The sequence below is a fragment of the Choloepus didactylus genome, chromosome X (assembly GCF_015220235.1).
Source record: "Choloepus didactylus isolate mChoDid1 chromosome X, mChoDid1.pri, whole genome shotgun sequence".
NCBI lineage: Eukaryota > Metazoa > Chordata > Mammalia > Pilosa > Megalonychidae > Choloepus > Choloepus didactylus.
Genome location: NC_051334.1, coordinates 23,318,334 through 23,342,211, shown reverse-complemented (window position 1 = coordinate 23,342,211; position 23,878 = coordinate 23,318,334). Strand labels below are relative to the sequence as shown.

The following is a 23,878-nucleotide window of genomic DNA, read 5'->3' as shown; positions in this document are numbered from 1 at the left end:
CCCAAGTGTCCACCAACCAATGGCGGGATAAACAAAATGTGGTATATACACACAATGGAATATTATTCAGCCATAAAAAGGAATGAAGTTCCAATACACGTGACAACATGGATGAACCCTGAAGACATTATGTTGAGTGAAAAATGGCCAGACACAAAAGGACAGGTTTTATAAGATGTCACTGATACGAAATAATTAGAATAAGCAAACTCAGAGAGTCAGAATCTAGAATATACGTTCCCAGTTGTACGGAGTAGGGGTAGGGTATAGGGAATTAAGGCTTAAAAGGCACAGAGTTTCTATTTGGGATAACGGAAAAGTTTTAGTAATGGACAGTGGTAGTGGTAGCACAACACTGTGAATTTAATTAATAGCACTGAAATACATATCTGAATGTGGTTAATGCAGAAGTTTTAGGTTGTTATATGTGTTACTAGAATACATTTTTTAAAAAAATCCATGGACTTGTACAACCCAGTGAACCCTAAATTAAATCATGGACTGTAGTTAATAGTACAGTTATTAAATGTTCTTTCATCGACTGTAACAAATGTACCACACCAATGCAAGGTGTTAATAATAAGGTGGTATATGGAAATCCTGTATTTTATGCATAATTGTTCTGTACACTCACAAGTTCTCTAATAAAACAGGAAAAACGAAGAAAAATCATTCATGAGATACTTCCAAAAATAGTCATAAAAATCTGCTCACGGTGGGGTGAACTGCCCAGCATGGCAGCCTGGGCTAGTAATAAATATGCTGACACAGCTGGCACCCTGGAATCAGTAAAAACAGACCTGCTGTTCGAGACTTCAGTGTGAGTGAGGCTGCCATTAACACAAACGAGCAATTTGTTACTGACTGTGAATTTTACATTCTATTGTTTGACAAGTGTCAATATGGACAGTTAGGTAAAACGCCACCTAATCAGTAGGAAGAGAGGGAATTTTAAGATACTTTTAATCAGGAATATTCAAGCAATGTCCACTCGGTTCTGACAGCATACTGATTCAAAACAGGGACACAATTCTTCCCAGAGAACCCAACAGACTGAAAGCCAGCTTTGGTTTCATACCTTCTAGCAGAATGTTCAGGCAGTTGTTCTTCGACAGCAACCTAAAGTCTTTTTACATTTTTATTTCATTAAAAGAGAATTACATTTTGGCATATTTTTCAAAAAAAAAAAAAGATTGTAAATGCCCATACCCTAAGATTCAGTCATTCCATTTCTAGGCATCTAACCTACAGAAATACTTCCACATGTTTACAAATATTCTCACCCTCCAAATACACACACACACACACAAACACCTTTCACTGCTCATTATTTTTAATACAGTAAAATTGGAACTGCTAAATGTCCACCCATAGGGAAATTGTTAAATAAATTACGGTAACCTACATTATGGATAATCGATAAATGACATTAGTACAAGCAAAGATTTTCAAGGTGAAGCAAAAAAACACAAGTTATAGAACATGTATACTTTGAATCCCATTTATGTGAAAAAACAAAGCGTGATATGGGACTGAAGAGGATGCTTTCATTTTTTACTGTACATTTCAGTATTGTCTGTATTTTTACAATGAGCATGTCTCTTTTGTAATTTACCAAATTAAAAGTACGTGTTTAAAAGTGACATGTAAACAAATACGTAACCATATGAATAATACAAAAATCAGCTATAGGAGGAGCTAAGATGGCAGCATAGAGAGGAGTGGAAGACTGTTAGACCCCCCCCCAGAACAATTCATAAATGATAAAAAACTAGTAAATAACCTGGAATAACTGCGGGGAGACAAACATGACTGTCCACTCATCATCCACCTACCTGAATTGGGAGGAATGCCTGCGATTGCAGCATAAAATCTGTAAGTAAAACTGCGGACCCATGCTGAGATCTGAGAGCCCCTCCCTCACGGAAGCCTCACCCTGCTAGAGAGCAGCACTCTCCCTGCCTGGCTCCAGCTGGGGTTTTAATGTTAACTGCTCAATACAGACAGCGAATCCTCAATAAGCAGACAGAGGCTTTTGGTGACAACTGACCTTGGGAGAGTCGGGGGACATATCTGTCTCAGGACGGGGAGCCCAGAGGATCGGGTGCTATCTCTGGCTGACAGGTGAAACTGGGAGTTTTTCTGTCCCTTTCTCTCTCTGTGGAGAAAACCTCAGCCATTTTCAGCCTGCAGTGCTTTGCAGTCAAGACAGCCTCAGCCATTTTAAAATCAAAACACTTTGATCAGCAGAGTCAGAGAAACAAAGAACTTACTGACATGCAGATGACCTCTCTGGAGGGGGCAAAGCTGCCCAAGAGGAAAGGGAGGTGGCCCAGCTCTACTGCCTGCCTTTCTGGAACCAGACCCCAAAGCCTGCAGGAGAAGAGCTACAGGCCACACCCTCTTACACCAGCCAGTGACAGGCTGACAGATGCACCTGCCAGGCAGAAAAGCACAGGTGTATCAATCCTCTAAGAAAAACCATCAGGAAAACCAGATACTGAATATTTCCTCCTTCTGTGACCTGAGCCTATTCTCATCTGGGAAAACCTGATTGGGGTGGCCTAGAAGGTCAGATGCCTAGACAACAGAAAACTACAACCTACACCAAGAAAAACGAAGCTACGGCCCAGTCAAAGGAACAAATGTACACTTCAACTGAGATACAGGAATTTAAACAACTAATGCTAAATCAATTCAAAAAGTTTAGAGACTATTTCGCAAAAGAGATGGAGGCTGTAAAGAAAACACTGGGCATACATAAGGCAGAAATCGAAAGTTCAAAAAAACAACTAGTAGAATCTATGGAAACGAAAGGCACAACACAAGAGACAAAAGACACAATGGAAACTTACAACAGCAGATCTCAAGAGGCAGAAGAAAACACTCAGGAACTGGAGAACAAAACACCTGAAAGCCTACACACAAAGGAGCAGATGGAGAAAAGAATGAAAAAATACGAGCAACATCTCCGGGAGCTTAAGGATGAAACAAAGTACGAGAATGTACGTATCATTGGTGTCCCAGAAGGAGAAGAGGAAGGAAAAGGGGCAGAGGCAATAATAGAGGAAATAATCAATGAAAATTTCCCCTCTCTTATGAAAGACATAAAATTACAGATCCAAGAAGTGCAGCATACTCCAAACAGAATAGATCTGAATAGGCCTATGCCAAGACACTTAATAATCAAATTATCAAACATCAAAGACAAAGAGAGAATCCTGAAAGCAGCAAGAGAAAAGCAATCCATCACATACAAAGGAAGCTTAATGAGACTATGTGCAGATCTCTCAGCAGAAACCATGGAAGCAAGAAGGAAGTGGTGTGATATATTTAAGATACTGAAAGAGAAAAACCACCAACCAAGAATCCTATATCCAGCAAAGCTGTCCTTCAAATATGAGGGAGAGCTGAAAATGTTTTCTGACAAACAGACAATGAGAGACTTTATGAACAAGACACCCCCGCCCTACAGGGAATACTAAAGGGGGCACTACAGAGTGATAGGAGAAGACAGGAGTGCATGGTTTGGAGCACAATTTGGGGAGATGGTAGCACAACAATGTAAGTACACTGAACAAAGGTAACTATGAATACGGTTGAGAGAGGAAGGTGGGGAGCATGTGAGACACCAGAAGAAAGGAGGAAAGATAAAGAATGGGACTGTGTAACTTGGTGAAATCTAGAGTGTTCAACAATTGTGATAAAATGTACAAATATGTTCTTTTACAAGGGAGAACAAGCAAATGTCAACCTTGCAAGGTGTTAGAAATGGGGAGGCATTGGGGGAGGGATGCAATCAACGTCAACTAGAGACTGTAACTAACAGAATTATTGTATCATGCTTCCTTTAATGTAACAAAGGCAGTATACCAAGGTAAATGCAGATAAGAGGGGGGAATAGGGGAGGCATGTTAGACAATTGACATTAGTGGTGTTGTCTGACTCTTTACTCTGCTTTGATTTAAGGTTATTTTTCCTTTTGCTGCTTCCTAGCTGTCATTTTTCTTCCTCTTTCTTTTGCCTGTCTACCTTCTTTGACTCTCCCTCCTGCCTTGTGGAAGAAATGTAGATGCCCTCATATAGATAGTGGTGAAGGTGGTGAACACATAAATATGTGACCATACAGAGAACCATCAACTGTTTACTTAGGATGGAATGTATGGTGTGTGAACAAAACCATCATAAAAAAAAAGTGGGTTGATGACAAAACCTCAAGGGCAATATACTGAGTGAAATAAGCCAGACACATAAGGACAAATATTGCAGGGTCTCACTGATAAGAACTAATTATAATATGTAAACTCACAGACATGAAATATAAGGTACCAAAATATAGAATGAGAAAGCTTAAGAATGGGGAGCGGTTGCTTAGCATGAGCAGAATGTTCAACTAGGATGAACTTATATGTTTAGAAATGAACAGGGGTGTTGCTAGCAAGATGTGAGAATAACTAACAGTGCTGAATGGCATGTGAATGAGGTGGAAAGGGGGAGCTCAGAGTCACATATGTCACCAGAAGGAAAGTTGGAGGTCAAAAGATGGGAATGTATAAAACTGAATCCTATGGTGGGCAATATCCATGATCAACTGTACAAATACTAGAAATCGCTTCCATGAACCAGAACAAATGTATGACAATACAATTAGAAGTTAATAATAGAGGGGCATACAGGGAAGAAATATGTATTTATTGCAAACTATATACTACAGTTAGTAGTATTTCAATATTCTTTCATAAGCAGTAACAAATGTACTATACCAACACTATGAGTCAACAATTGAGGGGTATTGGTTAGGGATATGGGAGGATTCGAGTTTCCTTTTCTTTTCTTTTTTTTTTCCTTTTTTCATCTTTCACTTTATTTCTTGTCTGGAGTAATGAAAATGTTCTAAAAATTGAACAAAAATTAAGTGCGGTGACGGATGCACAGCTGTATGAGGGTACCAGGGGCAACTGATTGTACACTTTGGATCTTTGGATAATTGTATGGGATCTGAACAACCTCAACAAAAATTTTTTAAAAAATCAGCTATAACCCCACTCTCTAGGGAGCTGTTATTTATATTTTGGTAGTATAAATTCTTCAAAATATTTCCGAATGAACTTGTACTTTTACAAACTTTCAAAGCCTGCATTAGGAAAAAAAAATGCAAAGAATACGGCCATCATTAATTAATTTACCGGGCCAAAGACAAAGAACAATGTTAGCATTTTTAGAGAGGCTGTACCAATTTAAACTTACACCAGAAATGTATGGTGAGAGCATATCTTTCTGGGCACAAATTTAATTGCCATTTTGGAAGACAAAAATAGCATTTATCTGTGTTTTGTTTGTTCTTCTCTGATTAGTGAAGCAAAACACTTTTCCATACGCTTATAAATGGTTTGCATTTGTCAGAGAACTGCCTGTTTATCCTTTGTGCATTCTCTACCTTTATTATTTCTGTTCCAAGAACTGTGGGGTCTAATGCAATATATATTCCTGAACAAAATCCCCTTACAACAATGTATCTTGGTCAACCTGGTTTGCCTAAGGTATAGAGAAAGTTTTAAAAAGATATGAAGGATGAAAATGCAGCAAAATTTTAGGACCTCATTTAAATATAGCTCAGGTATAATCATTGCTTTAGTCAGCGCGTTTGTATTTAAGGTTAAAATTATTTTTCTCGTACCACTGAATTCTTCAACTTCCAGTCTGGAGCTACCAAGTAATACTGTTCACACAGCATCTTGGCTGTTTCATATGCATCTACAAAGAAAGAAAAAAGTTTAGTTGCTGTACTAATAATAAAGGCACAAGTATGTATATATTATATATAAAATTATACAGAATAAAAAAAGAAAAATTTCTTAACTGACAGATTTAGTATTAATCAACTATCACCTTAAAAAATTAGAGCCTTTTTTTGCTTTAACAGAATTATGACTAAACCAAAACTTCCCTTTCCTTAAATTTTAATAACCACAACATTGTCTTAATATCTAAATTCTGGATTAATGACAACATAGATAGCCCTGTAACAACTGTGTATTTGTTTAACTTCTAAGCATTCCTAACAAGGATTTTTCCTAAAAATGTATAAATTTAAGACTATATTTCAGAACACCACACAACCTGACTAAATTGCAGCAAAAAAGATACATTTTGTGATTTCAAAAACAATAATGCTAACAATTTTAAAATTTGTCAGAGTTATTTGTAAACTAAGTATCAGTAAATACTTGCTGAATGAATAAGTATTTCTAGGAGTCACAAAATTTAAGTTACTGGAGACACCACTATTGCTTAAAAATGTCTTTTTAGTTAGATAAGGGCGTCAGATTGGGGGTGATATTTATCGAAGTATGGGGAGCAACAGTTTGCTTTTGAAAGGAAAAAAAAGGCATAGGGTAACAAGATCAGGGCCATTACAGGAATAGCTGGAAGAGAGAATTTAAGGGGTTGCATCCTAAAGCACTGGGAACAAAATTATAAAGCAAAAATCCGTTCTTCTTTATTTCATGTATGCTTTTCTCTTGAACTACAAACTATTAGAGGTCCAAGTCTATGTGTTACATTTGTTTTATAACTCTCAGACTTAATATAGTACCTGTAGAGATAGTAAGTATTCCCTGGTTTGATAAATTTTAGCTCTTTTGGTAATTTACTTAAAAAAAAAAACTTTATTGAGATATAATTCACACACCATACAATCCCAGCCCTAGGCAAACACACTTCTACTTCCTGTATCTGTAGATTTGCTAGTCTTGACATTTCATATAAATGTAATCACACAATATGTGTTCTTTTGTGACTGGCTTCTTTCACTTAGCCTAATGTTTTCAAGTTTCATCCACACTGCAGCAGTATCCTTCTTACAGCTTGCACAACTATACCACATTTTGCTTACAAATTCATCAGCTGATGGACATTTGGGTTGTTTCCACTTTTGGGCTATTACAAGCAATGCTTCTATGAACATTCATGTACAAATTTTTGGGTGAACATGTGTTTTCAATTCCACCTAGGAGTGGAATTGTTGAATCCTATGGTAACTCTTTCTTCAATCTTTTGAGGAACAGCCAGACTGTTTTTCAAAGAAAGGGAATTTTTTTTTCATCTTTACACTTTCTAAAGATCCGACATTCAGATTACTTTAAAATGCTTCATGGGCACATTTGAAATGTTCTCAACTGGTTATCAGTGCTTTGTAGACCGGTTCGTGCTTCTTTCATATTCCCCACATCAGTACTCTACACAGAGTAGATACTTTAAGATTCAAGAAGTGAGAGAAAGAAAAGAGGGTAGGAAGGAAAGGAAGAAGGGGAAAAAATAAGCCCTAAAGAAATTAAGTATGTTAAAATTTGACAATATTGACCCAAAATAATACAAAGATAAGGTTAGGGTATGTTCAGACTATAAGTTGTGATTCACTTACTTTCTATTGCTACCAAATTAAAAGTTAAAATATTGTTTTGCCTCAGAGTAAGAATTCTGATTAAACTCAATGAATTAAATCACTATATAGAATCACAGAGATGTTAGAATGACTCTCTGATAAGATGATTAATGAGGAATAGCAAAAAGAAATGTCAATAAGAGAATGAAAAACTCTTTAAAAGAATTGATCAGTGTGAAAATAAGACAATTAGGATTGAATTTAAACTCTAAAAAAATTTAGAATTATACCAAATTTACAAGCGGTTTTAAATTTATAATAAGCCCCATCAAATATCTGTAAAGTACTCTTTTAAAAAGGAAAAAAAATCAAGATATTATTTTTTCTTGGCTATACCACCAAACAATGCTACATTCCCACCTAGTGACATGATAGCACCAAGACAACCAAGAACTTCCAAGGCCACTTTACTTAAATCAACAAATACTAAAATCTAAAAATTATGCTTCATTATCCATATACAAAGCCAATAAACCTCCACAAAACAATTCCTCCAAGTACATAACATCTTTAAAGACATTTAAGCATTGCTCTTCAATTCAATATAGAGCAGGAAAATAACGCACCCCCCCCCCCAAATCTGCTAGTTTCTCTTGGCATTTGCTTGCCTAGTAGCATGAGATTATGATAGTATTGTTAAGAAAAAGTGCTATACAAATGTAAAATGTGGAGGATGGTGGAGCTCACATAGAAGCAGCAACTTGAAATTTAAAAAACCCAGAAAACATGTAAGAATTTTTTAAGCATCACTGTAAATTACAGTGTGTATCAATGCTGTAATTTAAAATTGCATCATGATCCTTGAAAAACCCAAGACATCACAAAGCAGACATATATACACTGACCAAGCAAAAAAATTTTGGGGCAGCAATGGTCAAATCCATATTCATATGTATCTCTATAAATTCTCAAGGCACATAATGCCTTGGACACAATACACACCTAGTAAGTACTTGTTAAATAGATAAAGTTCTCAAGATGTGGTCAATTAGAGAGATGCCCTTTTCGGCCAGACTGGCAACTAGAGGCCTAGAGTGCTTCCCAAATCTGCTTGTATGTAGAATTCATTACCATTAGTGTGGTACATTTGTTGCAATTGATGAACACCTTTATAACTGTACTGTTAACTATAGTCCATAGTTTACTTTAGGGCCCACTATTTGTGTCATACAGTCCTATGGATTTTTTTAAAAAAATTATTCTATAACATATATACAACCTAAAATTTACCATTAACCACATTCAAATATATAATTCAGTGCTATTATGTTCAATGTTGTGCTACCATCACCACTGTCCATTACCAAAACTCTTCCATCATCCCAAATACAAATTCTACAATTTAAGCATTAATTTCCCATTCTCTCCCACCACCTGGCAAGCACATTCTAGTTTCTATGGGTTTGCTTGTTCTAATTATTTCATATCTGTGTCTTGCTTATTTCACTCATTCTTCAAGTTCATCCATTTTGTCACATGTATCAGGGCTTCATTCCTTTTATGACTGAATAATATTTCTTTGTGTGCATATAGCACATTTTCTATTTTTTTGAATAGTTTGCGCAGCATTGGTTTTAATTTCTCTTGGAATGTTTGGTAAAATTGCACTGTGGAACCATCTGGTCATGGGCTTTTCTTTGTTGGGAGGTTTTTGATTATTGATTTAATCTCCTTGCCAGCTATTGGTTTGTTGATATCTTCCATTTCTTCTTCAGTTTAGTGGAGGTAGTTTGAGTGTTTCTAGGAATTTGTCCATTTCATCTACCTAGTTTGTTTGTATACTGTCATTCATAGTATCCTCTTATAATCCTTTCAATTTCTTTTCATTTCTTAGCTGGCAGTTGTTTTCCCTCAGCACTTTAGGTATTTCAACCTACTGCTGCCTCCTACCCTCCATGGTTTCTGATGAGAAATCAGCACTTCATGTAATCGGGACTCCCTTGTATATAACACATTATTTTTCTCACAGCTTTCAGAACTCTCTCCTTGTCCTTTGCATTTGACAGTTTGATCATCATGTGTCTAGGTGTATTCCTCTTCAAGTTCATCCTGTTTGGTGTTCAATGGGCTTCTTGGATGTGAATATTCATGTCCTTTGCCAAGTTTGGGAGGTTTCCTGTCATTACGTCTTTGAATAATATTCCTTCTGCTTATTTCTCTCCTTCTCTTCCCTCTGGGACTCCCATAATGTGTATACCAGTATGCTTGATGCTGTCTCACAGGTCTCTTAGGCTGTTTTTACTTTTTCTAATTGTTTTTTTTTCTTTCTGGTCCTCAGCCTGACTCCTTTCAATGGTCCTGTCTTTGAGTTCACTGATTCTTTTTTCTGTCACCTCCAATCTGCTGTTGAAACCCTCTTGGGAATTTTTCATTTCAGTTATTGTGGTCCTCAACTCCAGCAGTTTTGCCTGGTTTCTTCTTAAAAAAAATTCTCTCTCTTTATTGAGATTCTCGTATTGTTCATTCATTGTTTTCCTGATATCCTTTAGTACTTTCTCTGTATTTTCCTTCATTTCCTTGAGCATACTGAAGATCATTTTTTAAAACTCTTTGTCTGGTATGTCCACACTCTGGTCTTCTTTGTTTATGTTCTCTGAATTTTTATCATCTTCCTTTGGTGTGCCATCAACTTCTGTTTCTTGGTTTGTCCTGTAATCTTTTGTTGACGCTGAACATTTTAATATCTTAAGCTGTTAATTCTGGAATTTAGTCCCCAAGTTGTTTCCTGAGTTTGTATCCAGCTAATGACATGGCAGCAATTTTTTTTGAGTGCAAGGAGCTAACAAAACCAAACCAACCAATGCAAAAACACCCTTCACAGTCTTTTCAAATTGTCTTTCTATTGGCTGGTGCTCTCCTTCAGCATTCAGCCCTCCTCTCAAGGTCAGCCCAAGGCTAATAATGCAAAGTGCAAGGTCCTCCTGGTCTTTTCTGGGCCTGTGTCTTGTTCTGGGCTTGTGCTTGCTAGTGGCCTTAGGAGTTCCCCTGCTTGTAGGAATTTGAATGCCATGCCCCATCTACTCTCCAGGAAACAGAATGTCTCCCTCTTCCAGATGCTCCACGGCAGAATTTAAAGCAGATAAGACTTTGCCCCAAGACAACCTACTCAACTGTTTGTTCCACAGCTTTTGCTGCCTCTAGCTGCTTTTGCCTGGAGGGCAAAATCAGGGGTAGGGTGGGTGGGGGCAAGCAGGAGAGGAGATCACCAGGTCAGTCTTTCCCAGCTGGAACAAGGCCAGGACTCCACACAGGGAGCACTGGCTGGCTCTGCACTGCCCTGGGGAGGGACTGGGGAAGAGGCCAGCAAGTGGGCCAGAATCTTCTACTATAGTTCTTTGAAGCTGCCTTTTCTTGGTTTGGTACTTGCCCAGTAAATGCAACCCTTTAACTGTTTTCCATAGTTTTGACAAAGGGTCTTTAAGGCTCCACTACTGCTTTTGCCTGGGGAAGGCTGGAACAATGTCTCCCTCAGAGCTGGGTCCCCAATGATCTGAAGTAGCTAATCAAAAGCAGTGATCACTGATCAGACTGCACACCCCGGGAACTTGGGGAACTAGGTCTTTATATCCTACCATGGCACCAGCAAACTGCACTCCTGCCTGATACGATGCTGGGGGATAGATGACAGCAGCCACAGCCCAGAGAGTGCAATTCACCGGTATTTAATGTGATTTACCAGCCTCTTCTTCCTAGTCTTCCTTGGATGCCACACAGTGCTCGACTAGATTCTGGAGTTTCAAAATAGTTGATTCAGACATTTCTTGCCTGATTAATAGTTGTTCTGGTGGAGGGACTGATTCCTGGAGCTTCCTACTCTGCCATCTTCCCATACCCCCATACCCATAAATCTGTTTCTTGAACTAGTGTGAAAGGGACTGCTACCTGCAAACCAAAGAGCCATAACTAAGAGCACAAGACATTATTTCTGAACCAGAATAAGGACATGCTTTCAGGGTGCCATTTGTATGCTACTGTGGCTAAGCAATAATGGCATATAGGAACAACACAGGCAAGCTAACGTTGCTGTGAGAACTGACTTTTGTAACAGGTATTTAAGTTTATACCTTTAAAATTATCCTACCACAGGACCTTCCATTCTAGTGCCTGGTTTCTTACAAAGAAAGGAGGGAAAAGGGTCACAATGGAAGTCACCTCCCAGAGGATAATAAGAACAGCTCTACAACACTAATCCTACCATTCACTACCATGAGTCTATAATTTCCAGATGTGTAAAGGTAGATATTAATGTGCTAAATAGGCACAAGAAGGCATGCTTCAGTGTTCTGCATTCAATTAATGTTATGCAGGATGCATCTCACTTTCACACATTTATACAACTGTCTAGTCAAAAATAAAAATATTGTCCCTACCCTTCTATAGGAAAGTTTTCCATAGTCTTCCTCAACAGATCTAAGTATGGGGATCATTGTTAGCTCATTAATGCTTCTTAAGGTTATAAAGCACATATCTACACACACACAGAAGTCATTTGTTCTGGATATATGACTATGTTTAAACCATGCAGGATCTTCGCAGCTGAGAAAATAAATAGTAAAGCTATCATAAAACCCAGAATCCCTACTTTCCCTACATCAAGCTTCCTAAAACAAAATTAAGAACATGTTAGGTATAGAGACGCTGAGTTAGAAGATTAACTGAGTATCTCAGAGGATACAGGGAGCAGGTAAAAAGCAAGTGCAAAAATACCAACTACTCTAAAAAGAAGAAGGGGGCAGTAAGACTCCGCTAGGAGTAAAAGGGAAACCGATATCCATTTCTTCCTTTCCTTGACAACACTTAGGGGGACTGGTAAGAGAAGCTGCTGAGGCCTGGGCCTTTTGAGACTTTCTGATTGTTGCCCCTAGAGCATTTAGATACGGAGACTCCAGTGCCTTTTAGCTAGAAGACAGAAGAATTTCCAGGCCTTCTGCCCTTTGGTGGGCTCTGATAAGCTGTGCCTTGCTTATTTTTTGTCAGTCTTATTTTAAGTTAGAAAGAGCTGCTGTTTGGGTATTCTGACAATAGAATTAAGAGTTGGGCCCATAAGGAATGAAGCAAACAGCTGTTAAAATTTGCTTAGGTTGACAGGGAGAAAACAGATCTTTGGGTTCCCTCCCAGGGTATCCAGCCCATTTCACCATGATAGGAAAGATAACTGACTTAGGGTCAAAACTCCTCTGAGGAATAAAGATTATTATTCCTGGAATAATCATCCAGGCTGGAAAAACCATTTCAATATACAGATTATGAGTGTAATAGATCAGATACAGGAAGGATTCCAACAATACTGATACAGAGGGCAGGACAGGGGTTATGACTGTCAGGTACTAAATTCATCCAGGAAGGTAGCGTGTGAACAGTATTAGTGCTGAAGATGGAAAAATACACGAATACTATGGATTTCATAGAGACAAAGATTTATGCACAATATACACAATTGAACACTAATTTGTAAATTTACTGAAACTATACTATAACTCATAATAACTTTGGAAATTTCCTATATATCTACTAGTTAAATCATACTTCGAAAGATATTGCCTTTTTGTATATACGTTATATTTCATAACAAGGAAATAACAAACTGGAATTGTAACCTATAATATTCTCTGAAATTTGCTAACTACTTGTTAAATTGCACTTGGGAAATTATCACTGTTATGTATATATGTTATATTCTACAATAAAAATATGATAAAATTTGGTATGAGTCCTGTGATGGTTAGGTTCATGTGTCAACTTGGCCAGGTGACAGTACCCAGCTGTCTGGTCAAGCAAACAATGGCCTAACAATTGCTGCAAGGATGTTTGTGGCTGGTTAATAAACCAACAGCCTCATTACAGTCATCAGTCAATTGACTGCAGCTGTGACTGATGGCTCACCAAAAGGTGTGTCTTCCACAATGAGAGAATGCAACTGGCCGGATTTAATCCAATTCGTCAGTTGAAGACTTATAAGTGAGACAGACAGAAGACCTTCACTTCTTCTTCGGCTGCCCAGCGACGCATTTTCTGAGGATTTCGTCGAAGTTACTGGTTCGTTTCCTGAGGAGTTCATCGAACATGTTCATCGAAGATCCCAGTTCATTTCCTGAGGAGTTCGTCGAGTTGCCAGTTCGTTTCCGTAGTAGTTCATCAGACATCTTCCTTGGAATTGACAGTTTACTGACTGCTCTACAGAATTTGGACTCGTGCATACCCACAGTTGTGTGAATCACTTTTATAAATTTTATAATCATAGACACCTCTCACTGATTGTTTCCCTTGAGAACCCTGACCAATACAAATTCAAATTATAAAACAATGCTCTTGTGGGTTATGAAGACAGGTAATTTTTATTCTCTTCTTTCTTTCCCCAGATTTTCTAAATTATCTTCAATGAGCACTTTTCTTATTTTGATAATACAGTATTAGCCCTCTTAACTGACCCAACTGGGAACAGGAGTTAGTTGATTAACAAAAATGTTGGAAAGTGGGATATGTGATTACTATCATAAACATTAACTTAAAATGCACCTTTGAATATACAATTTATTCATCTGCTAATCATTTCATAGAAAACCAAAGCTATTTTTTGAATATGGATCTGTTTGGGATTCCAGGTCGTCTTTCTGGGATAATTGATACATTTATGAATTCAAATTCTTATTTCTTTAAACTATAATAAACTTAAAAACATTTGTGAAGCAATCTGAGTGTAGATTCTTTCTAAGACTTTTACTCTGTGCTATACTGTCATCTAATAGTTACCTGGCTCACAGAACTTTAATTACACTTTTTAAGAGACTTTCCTTTATTGACTTTTTCTGAAACATTCGACTTGGTTTTAATGGAAATAAATAGTTTTTGGGTACTTCTGTATTTCTTCAGTTTAGATAACATTTAAATAAATCAGGTATCCACAACAGGTAGTATAACTTACACCAATGGCACAGGTACAAATAAGTGATACTGACCAAGCATATACCTCACCAAGTGGAAGTACAAAAGCATTCTAGAAAATACGTTCAAGCCAGGAGTGCTTAGTGCCCTGTAGGTACCAGTATGATTCATGATGGGAATGAAGGGTGCCACAAGAGTTGATTATGTGGATGTTGCTTTACAGTGTTTATGCATTTCAGAATCTGAAACCACCCTCCACTGTTTTTTTTTTTTTTCCTTAAAGGAAGAGGCTGTTGAGAGATGAAGAACACGGTTTGAAAGATGCAGTGGGAAATGGGGAGCATTCCAGTTCTTCCTCCTTACCTCAAGAGTGTGGGGATAGCAGCACGTGTCTGAACGTGTACATGTGCGCACGTGCACGCATGTGTTAGAGGAAGTGGGTTCTGAGTGGTAAAAGCACATGGGGGAGTGAATCCAGACTTTAGTAACACCAAACAAGTAGAGGAATGATTAAGTAAACAGCATGTAGTAAGCTTTGTTCACAGTACAACAGTGGTTTCCAGCAGTATAAAGTAAAAAAGAGCAGGAGATACAAGATAAATTTGTGATTGAATACAGGAAGAGGGAGGAGAAAAGGGATTTCAAAGCCCATGGGCACAACTGTGAACGAAAACAACAAAGCAGAAGGATATGAGGTAGACGTTTGGCATCAACTTCCATTTTTTCCTTTCACGCATTTATTAAACTATTTTGCATATAATCTTTGCCTCGTTTTGGTGCAAAGTTCTGTAAGAGGAGTGATGTGAAAGTGTACAAGAGTAACTCCAGACCTTTAGAAATTTACACACCTATTAGAGAGATCAACACAAGTACAAATAATTACATTACCCAGTAATATGTAACAAGTACAATAAGAGTACTGCAGCCAGCAAGTGCTGTAAAATGACAGACTGGCTGCCTCAAGGGTTGAGTCACAGCAGATTCCTCATCCTACTCTCCTACTGTGCATATGACTCACATAAGCACTGCGTAATCTCGTTATAAGTTTCATAGAACCCCCATTACTAGTTGTACTTATTCTTGGTTAAAATCTCCCTAAACTTAGTGAAAGTTATTACTTGTGAAAAAACAATGAGATTATAAAAATCATTATGTTTTTAAAAATGGATTGTTTAGAATTTCAAACACATTCAAAAGTAGAAGGCATAAGAGAATCAATCCCCACAAACCCATCATTAGCCTCAACAATTTTCAACATATGCCCAATCTTTTTCACTTCCAGCCTTTTCTATAATTTTGAAGCAAATCCTACATGTCATTTCAAGTCACCTGTAAATATTTAAAAATAAATCTCTGGAAGTTAGGACTCCTTCAAAAAAAAAAAAGTATAGGAGGTGGGGCAAGATGGCAGCATAGACAGGAGTGGAAGCTAAGTAGTCCCCCTGGAACAACTACAAAAAAACAAAAACAACTAGTAAATAATCCAGAATAACTGCGGGGGGACAAACGAGACCATCCACTCATCATGCACCAACCTGAATTGGGAGGAATGCCCAAGAACACAGCATAACATCTGTAAGTAAAACCTGCGGATCCAAGTCATGAGACCCCCTCCCCCATAGCCCAAGCTGCAAAGCCTCGTGGTGCCAGAGAGAAGCCTCTCCCAGCAAGAGAATATAGCTCAGCTGAGCTCCAACTGGGGTTTTAAGTAGTGAGTGTGAACTGCTCACTACAGGTACGAATCCCCAAAAAACAGACAGAGGCTTTGGGTGACAACTGACCCTGGAGAACCAGAGGGTCGCCTTGGACTGGGTCTGAAGGGGACTATCTGTTTCTTTTTCAGCTCAGTGGAGAAAGCCCCAGTCATTTTGTTTCTAGGGCTGTGACTCGGGGAAGGGTGGAAACAGCACAAGCAGAGAGCGAGACCACTGAAATGCTAATGACCTCCACCTGGGGGGGTCTATCTTCTGTAGGAGGAAAGGGGTGGGGCCCTTTCCATTCAGAACCAGACCCCAGAGACTGGGGAAACATAGCCATACTGCCTCACACCAGTCAAGAATTACAGGCTAACAGGCATCACCTGCTGGGCAGAAAAGCACAGTGACCTGAGGCATCACAGGGTGGAGCAATTTTCTAAGACACACCCTCAGGGAAACCAGATACTGAATATTTCTTCCCTCTGGGACCTGAGCCTGTTCTGGTCTGGGAAAACCTGATTTGGATAACCAAGGAAACCATGCCTAGACACAGAAAATTACAACCTACACCAAGAAAAAAAAGTTATGGCCCAGGCAAAGGAACAAACGTACACTTCAACTGAGATACAGGAATTTAAACAACTAATGCTACATCAATTAAAAAAGTTTAGAGAAGATATTGCAAAAGAGATAGAGGCTGTAAAGAAAATACTGGGCATACATAAGGAAGAAACTGAAAGTTCAAAAAAACAACTAGTAGAATCTATGGAAATGAAAGGCACAACACAAGAGATGAAAGACACAATGGAAACATACAACAGCAGATCTCAAGAGGCAGAAGAAAACACTCAGGAACTGGAGAACAAAACACCTGAACACCTGCACGCAAAGGAGCAGATGGAGAAAAGAATGAAAAAATATGAGCAACGTCTCCGGGAACTCAGGGATGAAACAAAGTACAATGATGTACGTACCACCGGTGTCCCAGAAGGAGAAGAGAAGGGAAAGGGGGCAGAAGCAATAATAGAGGAAATAATTAATGAAAATTTCCCCTCTCTTATGAAAGACATAAAATTACAGATCCAAGAAGCACAGCATACTCCAAACAGAAGAGATATGAATAGCCTATGCCAAGATACTTAATAATCAGATTATCAAATGTCAAAGACAAAAAGAAAATCATGAAAGCAACAAGAGAAAAGTGATCCACTACATACAAAAGAAACTTAATAAGACTATGTGCGGATCTCTCAGCAGAAACCATGGAGGCAAGAAGGAAGCGGTGTGATATATTTAGATACTGAAAGAGAAAAACCACCAACCAAGAATACTATATCCAGCAAAGCTGTCCTTCAAATATGAGGGAGAGCTCAAAATATTTTCTGACAAACAGACGAGAGACTTTGTGAACAAGACACCTGACCTATAGGAAATACTAAAGGGAGCACTACAGGGTGATAGAAGACAGGAGTGTGTGGTTTGGAACACAATTTTGGGAGATGGTAGCACAACAATATGATCAAAATGCCACGTGCACCGAGCCTACAGAGCTGGCGGGGTGGCCCATCTCACAGATGGGGAATCCACTCCGGTACATGTGCATTACACACCTGGACCGCCAAGACTACATCTTCTTGCTGCTCATCAGCTTCTGCATCTTCGCTGCAGGCACCGTGGCCGCCTGGCTCATGGGTGTGTGTGCCATGCTCTACAAGAACACTCGTGGCAAGACAGTTGAAGATGAGGCCGAGGAGGAGGCTGAGAAAAGTCTGGATTTCAGCAGGCGGATTTTTCCTGGCCAGAGTGTATCAGTGCAGGACGGTTTCCCTCAGCTGATTTAGTTGCTACAGACCACTATCTGATGTGCCTTCCTCCCATCTCTGCTTTTTCTCTTGCCCTCCCCTTCCCATTCCCACAGTGCTGTCTCAGAGATCGAAGCCTATTAGTAAAATAAATAAAACTCCAAAAAAAAAGTATAACCACAATGCCATCACACCTAAAAAATTAACAATATTTTGTAATGTCAAATATCAGGTTTTAAATTTTCAATTGTCTTATAAATGCTGTAAATGGTTTTTTAAAATATTTTATAATTTATGCAAGAAACAAAAGTACAAGGCACCAACCTATTATCATCAATGGTATAAATGAGAAGCTAAACGACCTGTATGTGTGATATCCAAGGAACACTGCTAATAAACTTGTGTATAGCTCATCTGATGTGCTAGTACTGCTGGAGGGGCACTACATGTATTAATTAATTTAACCATATGATATAGGTGAATTACCAATGGTGCCATTTTACAGATGAGAAAACTGAGGTACAGTGAGTTAACATAACATACCCATGATCACCCAGTTAACCCAAATGTCCATCAGCTGATGAGCGTGTAAATACAATGTGGTCTATCCATACAATGGAGTACTTGTCAGCCATAAAAGGGATGAAGTACTAATACCTGCTATAACATGGACTGATCCTTGAAAATCTTATGCTAAGTGAAAGAATCCAGTCACAAAAGACCACATATTGTGTAATTTCATTTACATAAAATGTCCAGAATAGCAAATCTATAAAGAGTAGATCAGTGTTTGCCTACTTCTGGGTTGTAAGGGGAGGAATGAGGAGTAACTGCTAACAGGTCCAGGATTTCTTTTTGGGGTAATAAAAATGCTCTAAAATTGAACTGTAGTGATGTTTGCACACAACTCTGAATATACTAAAATCCACTGAACTGTACATTTTTAATGGGTGAATTGTATGGTATATTAGGTCTCAATAAAGCTGTTTTTTAAAAAAGTAAATTATCAAAAGGTTTAAAATTGACCAAACCAAGAGATATTTATTGTTCATCTTTATAGGTATTATAATAAGTGTGCTGGTTTGAATCTGTTATGTACCCCATAAAAGACTATGGGGGCAGACATATTGTGGGTAGGATCTTTTGATTAGCTTGTTTCCATAGAGATGTGACCCACACAACTGTGAGTGGGACCTTCTGATCAGATTATTTCCATGGAGATGTGGTCCCGCCCATTCAAGGTGGCTCTTAATTAGTTTACTGGAGTCCTTAAGAGAGCTCAGGGAGAGAGAGAGAGCTCAGAGCTGACAAAGACTCAGACACTTGGAGATGCAGACAGAAATATGTTTGGAGATGAAGCTAAGAGATGAAGTCCAGAATTTTCCCTGAAAAGCTAAGAGAGGACCCCCAGATGCTTCAAGAGGAATTCCTGGGAGAAACAAGCAAGAACACACAGGGGTTGAGAGAGAGAAGCTAAGACAGAAGCCCAGAGACATTTTGGAGAAAGCAACGGAAACAAGAAACTAACCCTGGGAGAGGCCCAGCAGACTCCAGCCATGTGCCTTCCCATGTGACAGAGGAACCCCAGATGCCATCAGCCTTTCTTCAGAGAAAGTATCGTTCTATTGATGCCTTAATTGGGACATTTTCATGGTCTTAGAACTGTAAATTTGTGAACTAATAGACCCCCATTGTAAAAGCCAATCCATTTCCGGTATTCTGCACAATAAGTCCTATGAGAGTTAAAATGGAAGTGTAAGACATAAATCCTGACCTCAAACTGTTTAAAGAGAAAAAGCATACAGAAAATATATAATAATGCACTTTTGCTTCATGACTTTTGTGCATCTTCTCTAAGGGGTAGTTGACTGTCTGAGCCAATTTTTCTGATTCATAAAAAGTCATGAGACTAAGGCTAAAATGAACGTACAAGCTTGACACAACCAATCCCACTCTCCTACTCCCTTGCCCCTCACCCTAGAAGCCTGCAGAGGCTATGAGCAACACAGGGTATCTTGTGAGAGAGAAACCTATAGGATTCTCAGGGAGCAGAGGCTGGACCTAGTCACCCTATAACTGAAAAAATTTGAATAAATATTATCTAACTAAACAGAGCCTAGTACAGCGTGACCAATCCCAGACTAAGCTAAGGTCAACAGACATGAATCCTTCTCCCTAGTTTAGCAATGCCCAGGCTAAACAAATAGCTCAAGTCTTCCTTAGCCATGGCTGCTAAAAGTCTGATCTGTTCCCCTACTGGACTACCTTCTTTGGTCCTCCAAACTGTACTAGCAAAGGCCACTCTGCTTAGGGTGGGCCTGAGAGCTTTACCAAGGAGACAAGACCCTCCTCTGCCTCTTATGTAGCAACATAGATCCTTGATGAAGACTGGGAAGACTTCAGGTCATGATAACTTGTATAGGGAGTGTTTCAAGGAGGGAGATGAGGGCAAGAGGAGGAGATATGATCCGGGGAAGGGAACAGTTTGGAGACTGCAGGCTGCATAGAGTAAGCATAATACTGAAAAAAACTGAAGTACTGGAACCTGGTGGATCACTTAGAACCAGCAACAATTTTTGGAGATAGCACTTATCTTAAATGAATAATGAGGGACTGTTGTTCAAATTCAAAGTGCCCAGGTACCAGGGACTCAGGACCAAAGGGTGCTATTCTACCCTAAGGGTACTGGAACAGTGTCTAGCTCAATGTCCAAAACACCTGGGAAGTTTGCATGTCAAGTATATTCTAAAACAAGGGACACATATCTGAAAGATGTTTAAATTTTACAAATATGTGAATTCAGCCTAATTCAAAATAAGGACTTGCAGTCTCTGAAATTTTCAGATAATAACGGCAATCAAAACTTAAAATCTTACTTAAGCTAACACATGTTTACTGTTTAAGATAGAACTACACATCAAGTGCTAATCAATGAAGAAGAAACTCATGTTTTGAGCATTACTAATTATGCATCTTTTCCTGAATTGCTTAGAAAGAATGTTTCATATTTGGATCAAGTGGCTTGGGACCAGAATTGTCAGACGACAATTTAACAACATAACCCTCTAGCCAAGCTGCCTCAAATAAACAACAATCCTATTTGAACTACAGTCAATAACATTGTGTTGGATTTCTTACCTTTCACTACATCGGCCACGCTACAAGTGGGATCAATACTTCCTATGTGTTTAGGATGAGCAGGATTCGGGTCACCACCAAAAAGAAGTGCTAAACAAACATAAAAAAGAAGGGAGAAGATTAAAAAAATAGTAGGCTAGGATGGTCAAGCTGAGAAAGTACAGGAGTTTATGATTTTTGAAAAAGATTCTCTTATTTGTAAGAATCATTTTAGCATCCACAAAAACTTACAGCAATAGAATACTTACAATTGACGGGACATGAAGTCTATCAGACAACGAGGGAGGAGGGGCACACTTTATGACCAGTTAGTTGCAGTTAGCAGGTCCTAGGGCAGTGACACTTGTCAGATACCAAACCCTTTCTCCCCCACCCAGTGTGACTTGGATGAAAAAACTTACTTTCATTTTTAGCTACATTTGCCTACCTTCATACTACTCTAAATATTTATTCCAATATTCACTAAATATTTAGAACATTCAGTCTGCACTATTTGGACAGGCCTGAAAATGTTTTCACTACGACCTTTTCAAATGCCTCCATCATGGAGATTGTTTTCCAATGTAGTATGTACAGACAATATTTGTTGAGTATTTTTATTAGTGCATTCAAATAATTTCACAATAGACAAGATTTGCAAAGATTTACTTCTGAAAAAAAGCCAAAAGGAGGCCTAAAGAAAAAGGTAATGTGAATCTAAATGTTTTATAGATGTGCTTATTTTTAATTTTATTGAGAAATATTCACATACCATACAGACCATCCAAAGTATACAATAGTTCACAGTATCATCACATAGTTGTGCATTCATCACCATGATCATTTTTAGAACATTTGCATTACTCCAGAAAAAGAAATAAAAAGAAACAAGAAAACCCCAAACATCCCATACCCCTTATTCCTGCCTCTTATTGACCACTAGTATTGCAATCTACCCAATTTCAAGACTTACAAATAAAGGTAGGTTAATTAAGACAGTGTAGTACTGTCATAGATAGATACACAGATCAATGGAACAGAACAAAACATCCAGAAATAGAGCCACACAAACATGGGCAAAGTTATTTTTAAGTCAAGCAAGACTGGGAATAACTTAAGACTCCACACATAAGGAGAATGCCTATATAAAATAGGAAAATTTTAAATTATGAAAAATGGCATTTATAGGCATTAGGCCAATACATAAAGTTCCAACCGATTAAGTGGAAGAAAAACAGAGGTGTCCGAGCTTAATCTACCATCTACAAACATGTATGTACAGACGTATACACACATATTTAGATCAGAGAGAAACTGTAGTTATCTGAATAGTTTAAATAGTATTTAGATTCCCTTTTTTCCTGTAAGTTCTCACACATTTCTATTTTTAAAAGGCATACATTTACAACGAATCTGCATTTAACAGTTGGATAACATTAATTTATCTAACTACATAAATTAGTAAAATAAAGATGCTCTGTCCATTTTCTGATTCAGCAAAAGAGGATGAATTAGACTCCAGACATGCTGATGCTTTTTCATGAAAAACATGCAATCAGCCAAAGAGACAAAACTGAAAATGAGCCAAAAAGTCTTAATAGAGGGACTTTGGGTTGTGTTTTTTTAATCTGTTTATCATCTTATAGAGTGGAATAAACTCTCAAAATAGGATCATTGCCTGACAATCTCAAACATCCTCTGATCACTGTGAAATAAATGACAATTACTCATATTGTCAACATGCCAATTCAATAGTCTCAGGATCAATGTTTTTAAGCCAAAAAGGAAAACACAGTCTCAGAGACACATGAAAGTATTTAGAGATGAACACACGGCCGCATGTCACTCACCCCCACCAGGAACATAACTGCAGATGCTTAAAAGGCAGGTAGTGGTTCCGTCTCCTAATATGAGCATCATAAAAGCCTTTCAAGGATTTTTTTAACAAAGAATACTAATGAGTAGCTTTTTAATAGACAGGATTTACTTAGGAAAACCTGAACTAGAAATGAAATTTTTACAGCCAAAAATGCAGGTAAGTAAATTAAAAGTGAAGCAACAGGAAAACATTTGGGAGAAATCACTCCAGTTACCTTTTCAAAAATGCAAAACCCAAACCCAACTTACTGTGCTGGTTAATAAGCATGCAGAAAGAGATGCGGTTGGTATAAAACCGATCCAAAAAATACTGGATGTTACTGCTAATGAAAGGATCAAATCCATACTTTTCCTTGTACTCAATCACTCCCTGGGCCATTCATTGCAGGAACTACGTCATTGTGTCTATTTCGGACTTCAATCAGTACTTGTAGAAAGCTGTGGGGAAGGAAACAAAAAATTGTCAGTTTTTCTATTTCATGAGCTAATGGGCCAATGCGCAGATTTCCCAGCTCCATCCCAGGCTATTTACCTGCTGGCCTTTTTATGGGTAGAGACATCATTATCATTACATGCTATAAGAAAGTACTCACAAGAAACTAAAGTGCAACTGAAGTTTTTGCTTAAAATTTTCTTTCTATAGAAACTCTTCTTTCAGAGATACAAAAAGTAAAAAGTTCTAGTAAAGAAAAAATACTCAAGTATCTTCTTAGGAATCCACTGACTTTTTGTATAAGTGATTGCATGTAATGCAGACTCTATAAATGTTGGTTGAATAAATAATTGTAGAACATAACAAAATTTCTTCTGACAACAAAGGGATAATCCACAAAAATCTCCAAATTTATTAAGAATGTTAACTAAGTATAAAAAAACAAGTCAATGGACCCAAATAAAAAGGTGAGTATGTGTGTATAAAAAAGTGAGGATATTGATAAAGTAACATTTCAAGTCAGTAGAGAAATAATCATCAAATTAATCAGGACAGCTGGCTAACAAAGTAAGTCACATCCTAATTGCAAACCTTAAGCCAAAAAAAATGGATTAAAATGTAAACG

At 38.1% G+C, this 23,878-nt stretch overlaps 1 protein-coding gene across 1 annotated transcript in view; it reads right to left on the bottom strand.

The window, feature by feature from the left end:
- PDK3 (pyruvate dehydrogenase kinase 3) overlaps nucleotides 1-23,214 on the bottom strand; it is a 60,988-nt gene extending 37,774 nt beyond the window's left edge. Inside the window, exons 1-3 of the mRNA XM_037821936.1 lie at nucleotides 23,070-23,214; nucleotides 20,964-21,053; nucleotides 5,694-5,754 (exon numbers count right to left, since the gene is read on the bottom strand). Of these exons, the coding sequence (XP_037677864.1) occupies nucleotides 5,694-5,754; nucleotides 20,964-21,053; nucleotides 23,070-23,199 (281 nt within the window). The 5' untranslated portion in view covers nucleotides 23,200-23,214. The remainder of the gene's footprint in view (nucleotides 1-5,693; nucleotides 5,755-20,963; nucleotides 21,054-23,069) is intronic.
- Between the last annotated feature and the right edge of the window lie 664 nt (nucleotides 23,215-23,878).